This window comes from Muscardinus avellanarius, assembly GCF_963383645.1.
Source record: "Muscardinus avellanarius genome assembly, chromosome: 1".
Lineage (NCBI taxonomy): Eukaryota > Metazoa > Chordata > Mammalia > Rodentia > Gliridae > Muscardinus > Muscardinus avellanarius.
The window spans coordinates 46,549,556-46,564,367 of NC_137786.1; the positions used below are offsets into that span (position 1 = coordinate 46,549,556).

The 14,812-nt window shown below is 42.4% G+C and overlaps 1 protein-coding gene across 1 annotated transcript; it reads left to right on the forward strand.

Annotated features, from left to right (window-relative positions):
* Positions 1-2,294: 2,294 nt before the first annotated feature.
* SETD9 (SET domain containing 9) lies at positions 2,295-11,056 on the forward strand (the record flags this gene model as incomplete). Its single annotated transcript, XM_080694712.1, has 6 exons — positions 2,295-2,392; positions 4,632-4,999; positions 6,803-6,926; positions 7,174-7,289; positions 9,185-9,290; positions 10,969-11,056. The coding sequence occupies 6 exons, from the start codon at positions 2,295-2,297 to the stop codon at positions 11,054-11,056; spliced, it is 900 nt and encodes a 299-aa protein (XP_080550838.1).
* Between the last annotated feature and the right edge of the window lie 3,756 nt (positions 11,057-14,812).

Consider the following 14,812-nt stretch of genomic DNA (forward strand, 5'->3'; position numbering starts at 1 on the left):
GACATTTCTCACTTATTTGACATTTCTCAGAGGTATTCCAAAATTTCACTCTTTCACATCCAATCAGCAAGTCCTGTCAGCTGCAAAATATAACCCTACCCCAACCAACCTGTCCACCTCACATTTATCACTGTAGTCCAAGTTTACATCATCTCCCACCTAACCTGCTTATTAACTTCCTAATTGACTTTCCTGGTGGTGTGATTCCACTGGAAATGCAATCACCACACATGTCTTTTTTTTTTTAAGACAAGTATGAAGTTGGTCATGGTGGTGCATGCTTGTAATCCTAGTACTTGGGAGGCTGAGACAGGAGGATCACAGGTTCAAGGACAATCTCAGGAAATAGTGAGACTCATCAACCTAGTGAGACCATTTTCAAATAAGAAATAAAATCTGTCTGAGGAGATAGCTCACAGGTAGAATGACTCTGGGTTCAATTCACAGTAACAACAACAAGACAAGCATGTTGAATATAGGTACTTAAGTAGTTCTTTTTGGTTCATTCTAAGTCTGGATATTATAATGATACTTTCTCCATCTGACATTTATTAATCCACTCTGGAACTGAATTGACCCCATTTAACAAGTTAGGTAAATCTGGACTAGCCCAAGTTACCAAACACAGAATCTGAGGGGAAAACCAAACCCTTGAACTGATGTAGACTGTTGCTACATCATATTAAACTTAAAATAAAGAGAGATATTTCCCTTTATTTCTTTCAGAATAAAAGGAGACCGGAGGCTCCTGGCATCTACTTGGATTTTCACTAGATCTGAACTGTTCTGCTTATATTGGGATTCACCCTCATTCTCAGGCAACAAATAGGGAAGCCAGGTTCCCGCCTGAGGAAATGTCAACAGTGCATCAATGCATTCTTTTTTTTTTTTTTTTCCTTTTGTGGTACTGGGGATTGAATCCAGGGGTGTTCCACCTCTGACCTATACCCACAGCCCTATTTTATTTTTTAATTTGGAAATGGGACCTCACTAAGTTGCTGAGGACCTTGTTAATTTGCAGAGGCTGGCTGTGAACCGAGACCTGTGATCTTCCTTGTCTCAGCCTCCCAATACTGAGATTATAGGCAAGCACCACCACACCTGGCTTCATTTCTTAATAAATACGTATTGATTTGAAGATGGTTAAGGGATTCCTGTAGTGTGACTCCACTGGAAGTAAGCTTTGCCCAAAGTGGTGTGTGTGTGTGTGTGTGTGTGTGTGTGTGTGTGTGTGTGTGTGTGTGTAAAAGTCCCCATAGAGGGACTATTTCCCACTTCATTCTATGAGCCAGTATTATTGTAAATACCAAAGCCAGATACACCCAAAGAAAACTACAGATTCTTATGAACAAGCTCTTACCAAATGAATCACACGCACACACACATTAACATCAAGCCAATCTAGGGACAAAAAGCAGATCAACAGCTGCTTGGGGGTTGGTGGAAGGAGTGGATGGGGGTTATGGAAGGCCATAAGGAAACTTTTGGAAGTGCTGGATATGCTCACATTGATTATGGTGATAGTTTTGCAAACGTAAATGTGTCAAAAACGTACCAAAATGTTCATTTTACTTATTTTTATTTTTAGTTCTGTTTTATGGTACTGGGGATCAAAACAGGAGTATTATACCTCTGAGCTACACTCCTAGCCCTTATCTTATTTTATTTTATTTTTAAAGACAGGGTCTCCCATAATTGCTGAGTCTCACTAGGTTGGTGAGGCTGGCCTCGAATACCCGATCCTCCTGTTTCCAGTGCATGCGCCACCATACCCGGCTAAATTTCATGTTCACTTTGAACATGTGCAGTTTATCTTTTGTCAACTATATACTTCAATAAAATTGCCTTTTAAAAACGGCTAGGTAACCGCCTATGTAGATTTGCTTTAGATGTTTGGAAGAATGAAGAGAAAAATGGAATCAGGCTATAAGCACATTTTATGTTACGCTTATATATTCGCAATATATATCCCATGTTCTCAGGGGCCTCAAGTCTTTTGGTAGGAGTCAAACTTGTTACTGCGGAGAGACAACGCCGAGGGGGGAGCGCTGGGCAGTGAGGGACGTGCGGGCCAGGGCGGGCGCCCGAGCCCTGGGCTCTCGTGGGCGTGTGGAGCGCAACTCCGCGCGCGCGGAGGGACGGCGCGGGCGGCCACCTCAGCTCCCGCGCGGGCGCTGGCCAGGGGCCGGCGAGGCCGCGGGGGCGGGACGGCGCGGCGCCCTCCTCCCCGGCGGGCGGGCCCGAGACCGCGACCGCCTCGCCCGCGCCGCCCCCGTCACGGCGCCGCGGCAGCCATGCCGGGCCGCCTGCTGCGGGGCCTCTGGCAGCGGTGGCGCCGTTACAAGTACCGCTTCGTCCCCTGGATCGCGCTGAACCTAAGCCACAACCCGAGGTGAGGGCGGGCGGAGTGCAGGTGCAGCGCCTTCAGCCCCCCCGCCGCCGCCGCAGAGCCGGAGTCCGGAGGGCGGGCGGCCGAGAGGGCGGAGCCTGAGCCCAGGGGGAGGGCGGGCGGCCGAGAGGGCGGAGCCTGAGCCCAGGGGGAGGGCGGGCGGCCGAGGGGGCGGAGCCTGAGCCCAGGGGGCGGCGGGGCGGCCGAGGGGGCGGAGCCTGAGCCCAGGGGGCGGCGGGGCGGCCGAGGGGGCGGAGCCTGAGCCCAGGGGGAGGGCGGGCGGCTGAGAGGGCGGAGCCTGAGCCCAGGGGGAGGGCGGGCGGCTGAAGGGGCGGAGCCTGAGCCCAGGGGGCGGTGGGGCGGCCGAGGGGGTGGAGCCTGAGCCCAGGGGGAGGGCGGGCGGCCGAGGGGGCGGAGCCTGAGCCCAGGGGGAGGGCGGGCGGCTGAGAGGGCGGAGCCTGAGCCCCAGGGGAGGCAGGGCGGCTGAGGGGGCGGAGTCTGAGCCCAGGGGGAGGGAGCGGGAGGCCGAGAGGGCGGAGCCTGAGCCCAGGGGGAGGGCGGCCGGCCGAGAGGGCGGAGCCTGAGCCCAGGGGGAGGGCGGCCGGCCGAGAGGGCGGAGCCTGAGCCCAGGGGGAGGCAGGGCGGCCGAGGGGGCGGAGCCTGAGCCCAAGGGGAGGCAGGGCGGCCGAGGGGGCGGAGCCTGAGCCCGGAGGAGCCTGCGGAGGGCGGGACCTGGGCGGGCCCGACTTGGGCGGGGCCTGGGGGCGGGGTTTAGTGCCTCGTAGAAGTTTAAGTAGGGCGGGGTCTGAGGTTCGGAGAAGACCTGAGGAGGGTGGGGCTTCAGGCGGGCGGCCGGAGAGGGCGGGCCCGTGGAGGGCAGGGCTGGTATTTGAGGCGGGAGGAGGGCGTTGTCGGGGGCGAGGCCTGCGCGCCCTTAGGTGTCCCAGGCGAGCGGGCCGGGTGGAGGCGGTGCCTGGAGTGGCTTTGGCCTCCGGTGGGCGGGGCCTGTGATTTTTTTCCCGGCGTGCGCCGCGCCGCGATGCCTGGGTTGCCCGCTGGTGTGGTCGTCTTATTCTGTAAGCACTAGCTGGGGCGCTGTGTCTAGGCAAAAATTACAAACTTAAAATGATTCTCTTGCGGGATTTTTGTCCGCCAAAATTTAGTGCTTCCTCAAAAAAGCCAAGGTGATTTTCCTAGATCCGTAGAAGTAACTTAGGTTGAAAAAAACCACCCAACTTCAGGCTCTGAGGAAAACTTAAGAGTAGCAAACGCATAGAAACTTGCAAAAAGCACCTGGAAGCGTTGGCGTGTGCGTTTACAGTCCGGGGTCAGCCCATCTGGCCGACGGGCGCCCTGTGGACAGCGGCCTGGCTGGCAACAAGAGCGCGCTGGTCATCTGCAAGAAGCCCCCCCAAGTAGGCAGCCTCCGTGGAAGGATGCTTTTCTGAAAAGCTGTGAAACCAAAAAGCTTTCCTAAAGATTCCTACTATAGAAATGTGAATTCTGGTGCATCGTTACTGTAGAATTATGAGGCAGGAATTGCTACCACTTTGTTCAGAAATAAAAGTATAATTAGTACTAGTCGGGCGTGGTGGCACATGCTTGTAATCCCAGCACTTGGAGGCTGAGATGGGAAGATCGCAGGTTTGAGGCCAGCCTCAGCAATTTAGTAGGACCTGTTTAAAAACAAACAAAAAAGAGCTGGGGGAAGAAAAGAGCAGGGAGATAGAATGCCTTTGGATTCAATTTACAGCACAAAAAATAATAGTTATGGAAACAAACTTGGAGTCATTAAGAGAATACTCATGGGAGGGAATAAGACAAAGATATGATATGTTAAGTTTGTCTTTGAAACTACACACCTATGAAAAAAGCAGAAATAGAATTCTCAGTATGTGATAACATTTCAGTGGTTTTTGGTTGGAATGGAGGAAAAAGCTGAGCTACATTTTTGCTTCTGACACTCCCATTTAGGGCTTTAGGATCTTGGGCAAATTCCCTAAGCCTCAGTTTCTTAAGATTGCAAAGAGGGTATAAAGTGTGTAAGGACTCAGCAGCATATGATATGGAATGAGGCTGTCATAAGAGCTACTTGTGTTGGGAATTAGATATCTAGAGCTACCCCAGTTTTTCAACTTTCTTAGTTGTGTGCTCTTCACACACATCAGTAACAAGAAATCATGAAGACAGTCTGGCTTTTATCATTTGAAGGGTAGTGAATGGAAACTTTTCCCCTTTTCAGGACTCTTCGATATGTTCCAGAGGAATCCAAAGACAAAGTTATCTCAGATGAAGATGTCCTAGGAGCATTACTGAAAGTTTTCCAGGCTCTATTCTTAAACGATTTCAATAAACAATTAGATATCTTGACTGTGCTTCCAGAACCTGTTAAGTCAAAATATCAAGACCTACTGGCAGTTCAGCAACAAAGGGTGAATCTGATTGAAAACAGACATCATCAGCAAAATATCTTTAAGCCAGAAGAAATTCTCTATAAGACATTGGGTTTCAGTATTGCCCGAGCAAATAGCTCACTGATTTCTGCAGGAAGAGGTGTCTTCGTTACTAAAGGATTGGTACCAAAAGGCGCAGTTGTATCTATGTATCCTGGTAACGCTTCAATTAGTACTGCCTAGAATTTCTTATGTCCTGATAAATTTTAACAAAATGTCTATTCCTGTATTCCTTAGAGTAAGGGGTTGAACTAGAAAACCAGGTTTCCATAGATTTTAAAAACATTTTATTTGATAATAACTTTATAATTATGTTGTATATTAGAAACTGTCCTGTAGTATTTGTTGAGATAAATGGTTTTTCTTTTAATGAACTCTTTCCTAGTCAGTGCTTAAATTTAAAACATAGTATGGCCCACTTGAATAAGTTACTTAGCAATAGCAAGAGCCAAGAGTGGTGGCACATGCCTGTAATCCTAGTAGTTGGGAGGCTGAGACAGGAGGATTACAAGTTCAAGACCAACCTCAGCAACTTAGCAAGATTCTGTTTCAGAATAAAAATAATAGCTGATATAGTGGTGCGTGCCTGTAATCCCAGTATTTGGGAGGCTGAGACAGAAGGATTGCAGGTTCGCAGCTAGCCTCAGCAACTTGATGAGGCCCTCTGCAATTTAGTAAGAACTTGTTTCAAAATAAAAATAAAATAGGGCTGGAGTAAAGCTTAGGGGTAGTACGCTCCTGGGTTCCATCTCCAGTACCACAAAAAATAAAATAAAAATAATAAACAGGGCTAGGTGTTAGAATAACCCAGTATTTAAATAAAAAGTATTTCAATACTTTTAAAGTATTGAAAAGAAAGCACTAGCAAATAAGGCAGTTTGGCTTAGTTGATAACTAAAGATAAACATGGAATTGGATAAAACATAAAACTATTTAAGCCTATAAGTTACTGACTAAAGACCATCCTGCTCTTTATACATTTGAAAGATACAGCAGTTTTTTCACAAAAGATGGCTGGCTAGAATATTCAGTTGAAAATGTTACCTATTAAACTAATACTCCATTATTTGGTATAGTAGTAAGTGGGTGTGTGAATATTTGAGTCAGACCTATGTCTTAAAACTGTTATTCTGAGGCCAGGCATGGTGGCACACGCTTGTAATCCCAGCATTTGGGAGGCCGAGACTGGAGGATCACCGTTTGCGGACAGCCTCAGCTACTTAGTGAGGCGCTCCGCAACTCAGTGAGACCCTGTTTCAAAATAAAGACTAAAAATTGGGCAGGGGGTATAGCTCGGAGGCCAAATGCCTCTGGGTTTCATCCCCAGACCTTCTGCTATTTATTTTATGTTCCTAATCAAGGGAGTCTCAGTTTTCTCTTTTACAACTAACCTAATTCTGTAATGACTTACAAAACAAGCCAACAGGCAAACAAATCAATACTAAAATAAATTTAATAAATAGATTAACATTCCTAGTTTATAAGAAGCACCCAACAAAAATTTTCTCCTTTCCTCCTATGCCAGTGAAAGGATAAACAGCTCGAATGTCAGACTCTTCTATTTCCACCCATGTCTACATTATTTATTAGCAAATTGTATTTCTTAAAATACTTGATTTCGAATCACACTTACTGTAAAAATATACGTATATATTTATGACTTTGTAAAACTGAGCATAAAATCTTATGTTCATATTATCATTAAGAAAGATAGTTATATCTGTGTTCTGCTATGTGGGCAGTTGGTTCTGTGCTCCATCTGCTCTTAGGCACAATCTCTTTAAAGGGGAAAGTCACCAAAGAGAATGTGATGTTCTAGGTATTAGAGGAAATATTTTTTTAAAAAAATAGAAGAATTTAAACAGATTCTCCTGGGTTCCTATGTTCTAGAAAAAGCTCCTTATCAGAATTTTTATGAATTTTGCCCATTGCCATGATATGTCTTTGTCTTGTATAATAGGTACAGTATATCAGAAATATGAGCCAATCTTTTTCCAGTCCATTGGAAATCCATTTATCTTTAGATGCCTGGATGGGGTACTCATTGATGGAAATGACAAAGGAATATCAAAAGTTGTGTACAGGTAGGTGATGCCCAGATTCAAGTTTATTGTAGGATATAAAAGCATACTTCCCATGATTATAGCCCATAGCACTTGTACTTGAAACAGAAATCTACTTAAATGGCTGCTATGTAGAAACTCAGTTGTCTGATTGATATGACATTTTTAAAAGATAAATTTCAGTTATTTAGTTGTAGGGTAAGTACTATTGGGTTTTATTTTAAAATAAAAAGAACAGTCACTTAGCTAATGTTATCACCCGTTTCAGATCTTGCAATGGGAGAGATCGACTTGGCCCTTTAAAAATGAGTGATAGTACCTGGTTAACCTCAGAAGTTCAGAATCCACTGGCTGTAGGGCAGTATGTCAACAATTGTTCGAATGGTAAGTTGGTATCATGGAGGTGAGATGAGTAACAGCAGAGGCTAGTTCTTTACCATTTGATTGAGTGCTGGTCGCAGGTAACGTTTTAAGTCCTGATTAAGCAACTATTTGAGGGAAGATATCACAGAGACAGTTTTGGAGAAATAATGCTGTATATTATTTGGAAATTATTTCCCCTCTATTTTATTTTTATTTGGAACGGGGTCTCATTAAATTGTAGAGGGCCTCACTAAAGTTTCTGAGGCTGGCTGTGAACCTGTCCCAGGCCTCCCAAGTATTGAGATTACAAGCACGCACCACCATGCCTGGTTGGAAATTCTTATTTTACTATTTTTGTTCTGACTTTTACAGTGAATGTACAACTATTCTTTTGATCATTATTATCTTAGCATTTTTGAATAGTTAACTTAGAGAGTATTTTACCAGTTTCTCAATACAATCTTACAGATTAATCACTAAACTGGTATACCCATTTTCTTGCTACGTTTATGGGTCACGTGGTATTATTTTTATTTTTTATTTTTTATTTTTTGTGGTATCAGGGATGGAACCCAGGGGCTTTCTACCTCTGAGCTACACTCCCAGACCTATTTTCTATTTTATTTAGAAACAGGGTCTCACTAAGTTGCTGAGAGCCTCACTAAGTATGTGAGGCTGGCTTTGAACCTGTGCGATCCTCCTGTCTCAGCCTCCCAAGTGCTGGGATTACAAGTGTGCACCACCATACCGAGGCTCACTTGGCATTTTGAAAACTTGATTTTCTGGCTGGGCGTGGTGGCGCACACTTGTAATCCCAGCGCTTGAGAGGCGGAGACAGGATGATCGCGCAGGTTTAAAGCCAGCCTTGCTGGCTTAAGAGACCCTGTTTCCAAATAAAAATATAAAATAGGTCTGGGAGTGTATCCCGGAGGTAGGAGGGTTTCCAGGAACCCCAATACCACCAAAAAAAAAAAAAGAAAGAAAGAAAGGAAGAAAGAAAGAAAGAAAGAAAGAAAGAAAGAAAGAAAGAAAGAAAGAAAACTTGATTTTTGATTTTCCCATAGGTAAAAGTTTGATCATCTGGCTTCAACTAGCATACAGGTTTTGGTGTCGGTGAGACAAGAACTCAAAACCTGACTCCTTTATTTAACCATTAACCGTTCTAAGCTTCTATTTTCTGATATTTAAAAAAAATAAGCAATAAACTGGGTATGGTGGCACACAGCTGTAATCCTAGTACTTGGGAGGCTGAGACAGGATGATCACAGGTTGGAGGCCAGCCTTAGCAACTCAGATCCTGTTTCAGAATAAAATAATAAAAAGGGCTGGGAGTATAGCTTGGATTTAGAATGCCCCTGGATTCAATCACCAATAGGGAAAAAAAAAAGTAGACAATAAAACTCACGGATATTTATTATATACACACATATAATCTAAGCACAAATACTTTATTATTTACTTGAAATTCATTTTATATGATATACTTTAATTGACTATAAAATATAGATATGTCAAATCTAATAGTACCTGAAACATGATAGTAATTATTATTTGAGCATGTTCTGATATATATTTATATTTTTTTATTTTATTATTTATTTTTTTTTTTTGTGGTACTGGGGATGAAACCCAGGGGCACTCTACCTGTGAGCTATACCCCTAGCCCTACTTTTTATTCTTTATTTGGAAGCAGGGTCTCACTAAGTTGCAGAAGGCCTCACTAAGTAGCTGAGGCTGGTTGCAAACCTGTAATCCTCCTGTCTCAGCATCCCAAGTACTGGGATTATAAACATGAGCCACCATGCCCAGCTTGTTCTGATAATTTAGAAAACCATACACATCAAATATAATGAATTAATATTTTCCATGACCTTGCATCATGGCTCTTTTTCTAAAAATCATGTGTCTGTTACTAGACAGAGCAGCTAACGTCTGTTATCAGGAATTTGATGTGCCTGCAGTTTTCCCTGTAGAACTGAAGCAGTATCTCCCAAACATTGCCTACAACTATGACAAACAAAGGTTAGTCTTCTAAGAGCATTTTCTAGCTTCTCTTTTATGCAGTATTTAATATATATCATATATGTTATATATAATTTCTGAAAAAAAGCTTTAAAAACTTTGGGGTAAATTTTTTTTTTTAAGTGGAAAAAGTACAAGCTAGGGATGTCTCCCAGTGGAAGAACATTTGCCTAGCATGTGCACCATCCTGGATTCAATCCCCAGGACTGCCAAAACAAATTATGTATCTATACACACCTCTGTAACTTAGACTTTTATGTTCATGTCACTTTAATGTGTTATTGTAGGTTTAAATGAGAGTAAAAATTTTCCCTTAACTCATTCTGCTTTTATAACTCATTTTTATTCTGTGCAGCATTTCACAAGCATTGACCTTAAAACATTTTTTCAAGTGATTGTTTTCTATCCACAAAAATCTTCAAATATATTTTCATTTAATCCTAATAGTAAAAAAATGGCCTTTATCTAGAAGATTTTGTGTGTGTGTGTGTGTGTGTGTGTGTGTGTGTGTGCGTGCCAGCAATCAAACCCAAAGTCTCAGGTATGCTAAGCAAGCATTCTACCACTGAGCTACACCTCCAGCCCCTAGAGGACATTTTTACTGGGAACACTCAAAAAACAGTGTGTATGTATGGGGGGGGGGGTATTGAACTTACTGGGAACACTCAAAATTCAAAAACTCTGTGTGTGTGTGTTTTGTAGGTACTGAACTCAGAGGAATTCTACCTCCAAGCTATACCCCCAGCCCTATTTTGTCATTTAGAAACAGGGTCTAGCTAAATTGCTAAGGTCCTCTCTAAGTTGTGAAAGCTGTCCTGTTGTCTGAGCCTGAGCCTCCCAAGTATTGGGATCACAGCTGTGTGCTATCATGCCAGCTAACAATTTTAAATACTAGTAATTCTGAAGAGCTAAGAGTTCTTTATTAATAAAAAAATAATATTGGAAGATGTACTCTATATCATTTCATTGAGTTATTAGCAATCTTATTTTATATGGGGACCGTTTTTGTGGCACTAGGGGCTGAACCTGGAGGCCCTCTTCCACTGAGCTTCATCCCCAGCACTTTCTTTTTATTTTGAGACAGGTTCTTACTTGTTGACCTCAACCTTGAGATCTTCCTGCCTCTGCCCCCTCGCCCCCAAGTAGCCAGGATTACCGGCTCTATGGAACCTATTAAACTGTCCTTTCAAAATGAATGATATTAAAACTTGGACTTAAAAATGAATAACTTTTGTGTTTCTCCATATGTATGTTTGTATAATTAACAATTAGGTTTTCTTAGCCAGGTACTCTAGGACATGTCATTAGAACTTCATAATAGCATTTGTTCTTTACAGAAAAGTATTTTTAAAAGTTCCAGTTAATTTTAAGTAATGCTTCTGTCTTTCAGACAGAAGAGACACAAATTAATAAAAGAATGTTGAACTATAACTTTTTAAAAAGATTAAAATCGTTTTGTGATTACCAGTTTTGGAGGCCCGCAGAAACATTTTCAGAAGAGATGGTTGGTTATATAAACCTACTCATCTCTGGTCTTTTTAAGTGATAAAGAATAGACATATTGTAGAATAACTGCATCAGGAAAAGAAAAATTATATCTGTAAAATCCGAATTGGTTATATTAAAATATGAATTTGTACTTAATATTTCTACTTTTTCTCTATTTTTCTCTTTCTAGCCCACTTCGATGTGTTGTTCTTGTAGCACTTAGAGATATCAAGCAAGGAGAAGAGCTTTTTTCAAACTACTATACAATTGTCAGCTAACTTGGGTGAATTAGAAAGCAGGTATCCTACTTAGCTATTGAGTTAATCCTAAATTTTTTAAAGAATTTCTCTGATTTCCACCTGTAGGACAAATATTTTGAGACCTAATTGGGGTATGTTTTGATTGATATTTATGTTCTAATTTCATGGTAAAAGCTATTTGTTTCATTGTAATTTCAAATTTATAATGCAATTCCAATTTTAATTGATTTTCACATAAACACACAATAGCTTATTAAATTAAAACTGACTACTTGAACTTGTAATTTCAAATTTTCTTTTATGTTGTATACCTCTGTTTTATAAAATTTTAGCCAAGCATTAGTAATTCTTGTAGCACTGTTAATGTATAAAAACACTTATTTTTATAGAATAAAGTAAAAAATACTTATTGTGTTGCTATGAGTAAATTGGTGTGTATATGTATAAAGATTGTAAGCTGGGTGTGGTGGCACACACTTGTAATCTCAGTGCTTGGTAGGCTGAGACAGGAGGATCACACAGGTTCGAAGCCAGCCTCAGCTACTTAGTGAGGCTTTCAGCAATTTAGTGAGATCCTGCTTCCTAATAAAATATAAAAGAGGTCTGGAAGTATAGCCCAGAGGTAGAAGGCCCCTGGATTTCATCCCCAGCACCACAAAATAAATAATAAATAAATAAATAATAAAGATTGTTTGAAACTGATTAAGGGGAAAATGTAAGGTCATTATTACTATTTTCTCATTGAGTATTTAAAAAATGGCTAAAACAGCGAGGCTGGGATTGGAGCCTGCCTTGAGGCAAGGCCAGTGCTGGGGCCTCCAAGGCCGGGATCAGAGCCTGCTGAGGGGTTAGGCCGGTGCTGGGGCCAGTGAGGCCGGGATTGGAGCCTGCTGAAGGGTTAGGCCGGTGCCGGGGCCAGCGAGGCCGGGATTGGAGCCTGCCGTGAGGCACGACCACTACTAAGGCCTCCAAGGCCGGGATCAGAGCCTGCTGAGGGGTTAGGCCGGTGCTGGGGCCAGTGAGGCCGGGATTGGAGCCTGCTGAAGGGTTAGGCCGGTGCCAGGGCCAGCGAGGCCGGGATCGGAGCCTGCCATGAGGCAAGGCCGGTGCTGGGGCCTCCAAGGCCAGGATCGGAGGCTCCCTTGAGGCAAGGCTGTTGCTGGAGCCAGTGAGGTCTGGATCAATCCTCCGGGTGGCCAGGCCACTACTGGGGCCGTCAAGAGTGGGATCGGAACTTGCAATGCGGCATGCATAGAGAAATATCACAGAAAATAAAAACCAGATGCTTCCCCTAATTAGCAATAATTAGGAGCAAAAGGGTAGCAGGAGGAGGTCGAGTTATAGAAAGGGCTCTATAGCGAAGCAGTTAAGATGACCAATCAGATTGTATGGGATGGGGGAGAATGGAACCTCTTTAAAACTCAGGAGGTACATAAACAAATGTATCAAAGTTAATCACCAATCAAGCATGGGATCGAGGGAGGGGGAGGGAATGGGATGGGGATTGAATGAGGGCTAATTGGATGATGTGTGCTTGTACATCCTCTCAAGTCTTATATTCCAGTGTGATGTATGATTACAATGCACCAATTAAAAAAAATAAAATTGCATAGCCATCCAAAAATAAATAAAAATAAAATAAAAAATGGCTAAAAGAAGAGTATAAGAAATATTATGAACATGGGACTACAGTTAAAGGATAATGTTGGTGGAAGGAATAAACTATTCCACATTTTTTTTTTTTTTTTTTTTTTGCATGGTACTGGGGATGGAACCCAGGGGCATTCTACCTCCAAGCTACACCCCCAGCCCTATTTTTTAGTCTTTTTTTTTTTTTGAAACAGGGTTTCACTGAGTTGCAAAGGGCCTCACTAAGTAGCTGAGGCTGTCCGCAAACTGCAATTCTCTGGCGAATGCTGGAATTACAAGCGTGCACCACCATGTCGGGCTCCTATTCCATGTTAATATTTCTGTGTGGAGGGCTTCCATTAGTAATGCCCCTAGCTTCTTCCCACCAATTGGAGAAGAATGCCTTTTCTGACTATCTTTGGAGAACTAGGACTCATGGCCCACATCCTTCTGGGTTTTTCTGTGGCCTCTGCTTGCCAGCAAATGAATGTAAGTCAGTCCTGCCATAGCTCTAAGGCCACCTGCCCCAAATGGTTTTACCAGTTATCATTACCTTCATCTCCACCCACCCAATTCCTATTCAAACTCAGTTCCAAACTTGGGTAGGAAGGAGGGTGCTATTTATTGGGTCCCTCAATCCTTGTGGGACCTTTATAATCAGATTCGTAGTATCTCACTGCCACACAACCAGCTCACCTTATTTATTGCAATGTCAGTAGCTTCTCATTGGCCTCTGTTTCTACTCCTGTCCCTTAGACTATATCACCAAGTGTTTATTTTCAATAGATATCAGTTCTTGAGATACCCTTGCTCAAAACTCTTCTCATATCTTGGAGTAGATGCTGAAGTCCTTCAGACACATAACTGTGTATAACCTCGATCTCATCTGTCTCCCTTGCTCACTCAACCCATACACCTGCTTCTAGCTTCTTGCAAGGGCTTCAGGGAACTTCTCTGCCTGCAGACCTTTCCCCAGATAGCCACATTGCCATTTCTTTCCTGTCACTTTCTCAGAGGTTTGACTACCTACCCAAGTTAAATTTACGGCCCACTACTCCCATTCAATACTTCTGTTGCAACACAGAAGTATTATTACCACATCTACATTATAGTAAATGTGCATTGGGAAGTTCCAGAAGTGGAAACAGAAAAGCCAATTAGGCCATGATGTCCTGGAAGTCACAGAAATTATTCTAAGCTGCTCCTCCCTTCTTAAAGCTTAAAGGACTATGTAGCTCTCATCCAGAACACTTGTGCTGCTTCTGTGCATGTGTCCACCACCATTCTCTCACAGGAAGACCCTTTGATGTCTGAGAATTAAGGGATGTGGTTTTCAACAAGTAATCCAAGTAGAAGAGTCAAGATTTTGCTTTAATTTTGGCCCTTTCTTGGCCTTACACAAAATTTGTATATTATGTCCAACTTGGTAACTACTTATCAGGAATGAAACTAGAGAAAGCTCTAGTCAGAGTAAATTAAATCGGAGAAATGTATGAAATTAGGCTAAAAAAGATCTTCACTGTGAAAAGATGACCGAGAAAAAGGACTAGAGTTGATAAAAACTGGAGTTTACCTACAGAATAGTTATCCATATATACTATCTCTCAAATTCTAGTCTGATCAAATTTCAGGTGTCATGTCTTCCTGTAAGGCACAGTCATGTAGAGCAGCGTTTAAAACATAACATTCAGAAAATGTTTCCTGAATTAAACTAGAATCCTCACTTTGAGATAGTTAGAATTTTATTATAGATATAAAACTGTTTATTCAAGAAAACCTTATCTACCAACTTTATTACTTACCTATCAAATACTTAACCTATTACATCAAAAAGCAATTTAAAACTGGTACAACATCTACCTATTTGGGATAGCTTATGATGTGCTAAAAAAAAAAAAAAACTGTTGGCAAATAGTCACACAAACCAAGAAAAAAAAGATTTCCAGATTTTTATTTCTGGAACTGTACACCAGGTATTAAAGTACAACAAATACAAAATAATGCTCAAAAAAATCAGTGTTTATGTACAAATATTAAAATCAATGCAACAATAGCAACTTCCTCTTGAACATCGGATACTAAAACTTGTTCTGATTGTCACTAATTTATCTCATACTCACAGGGTACTTATTTCAAACTGGGACA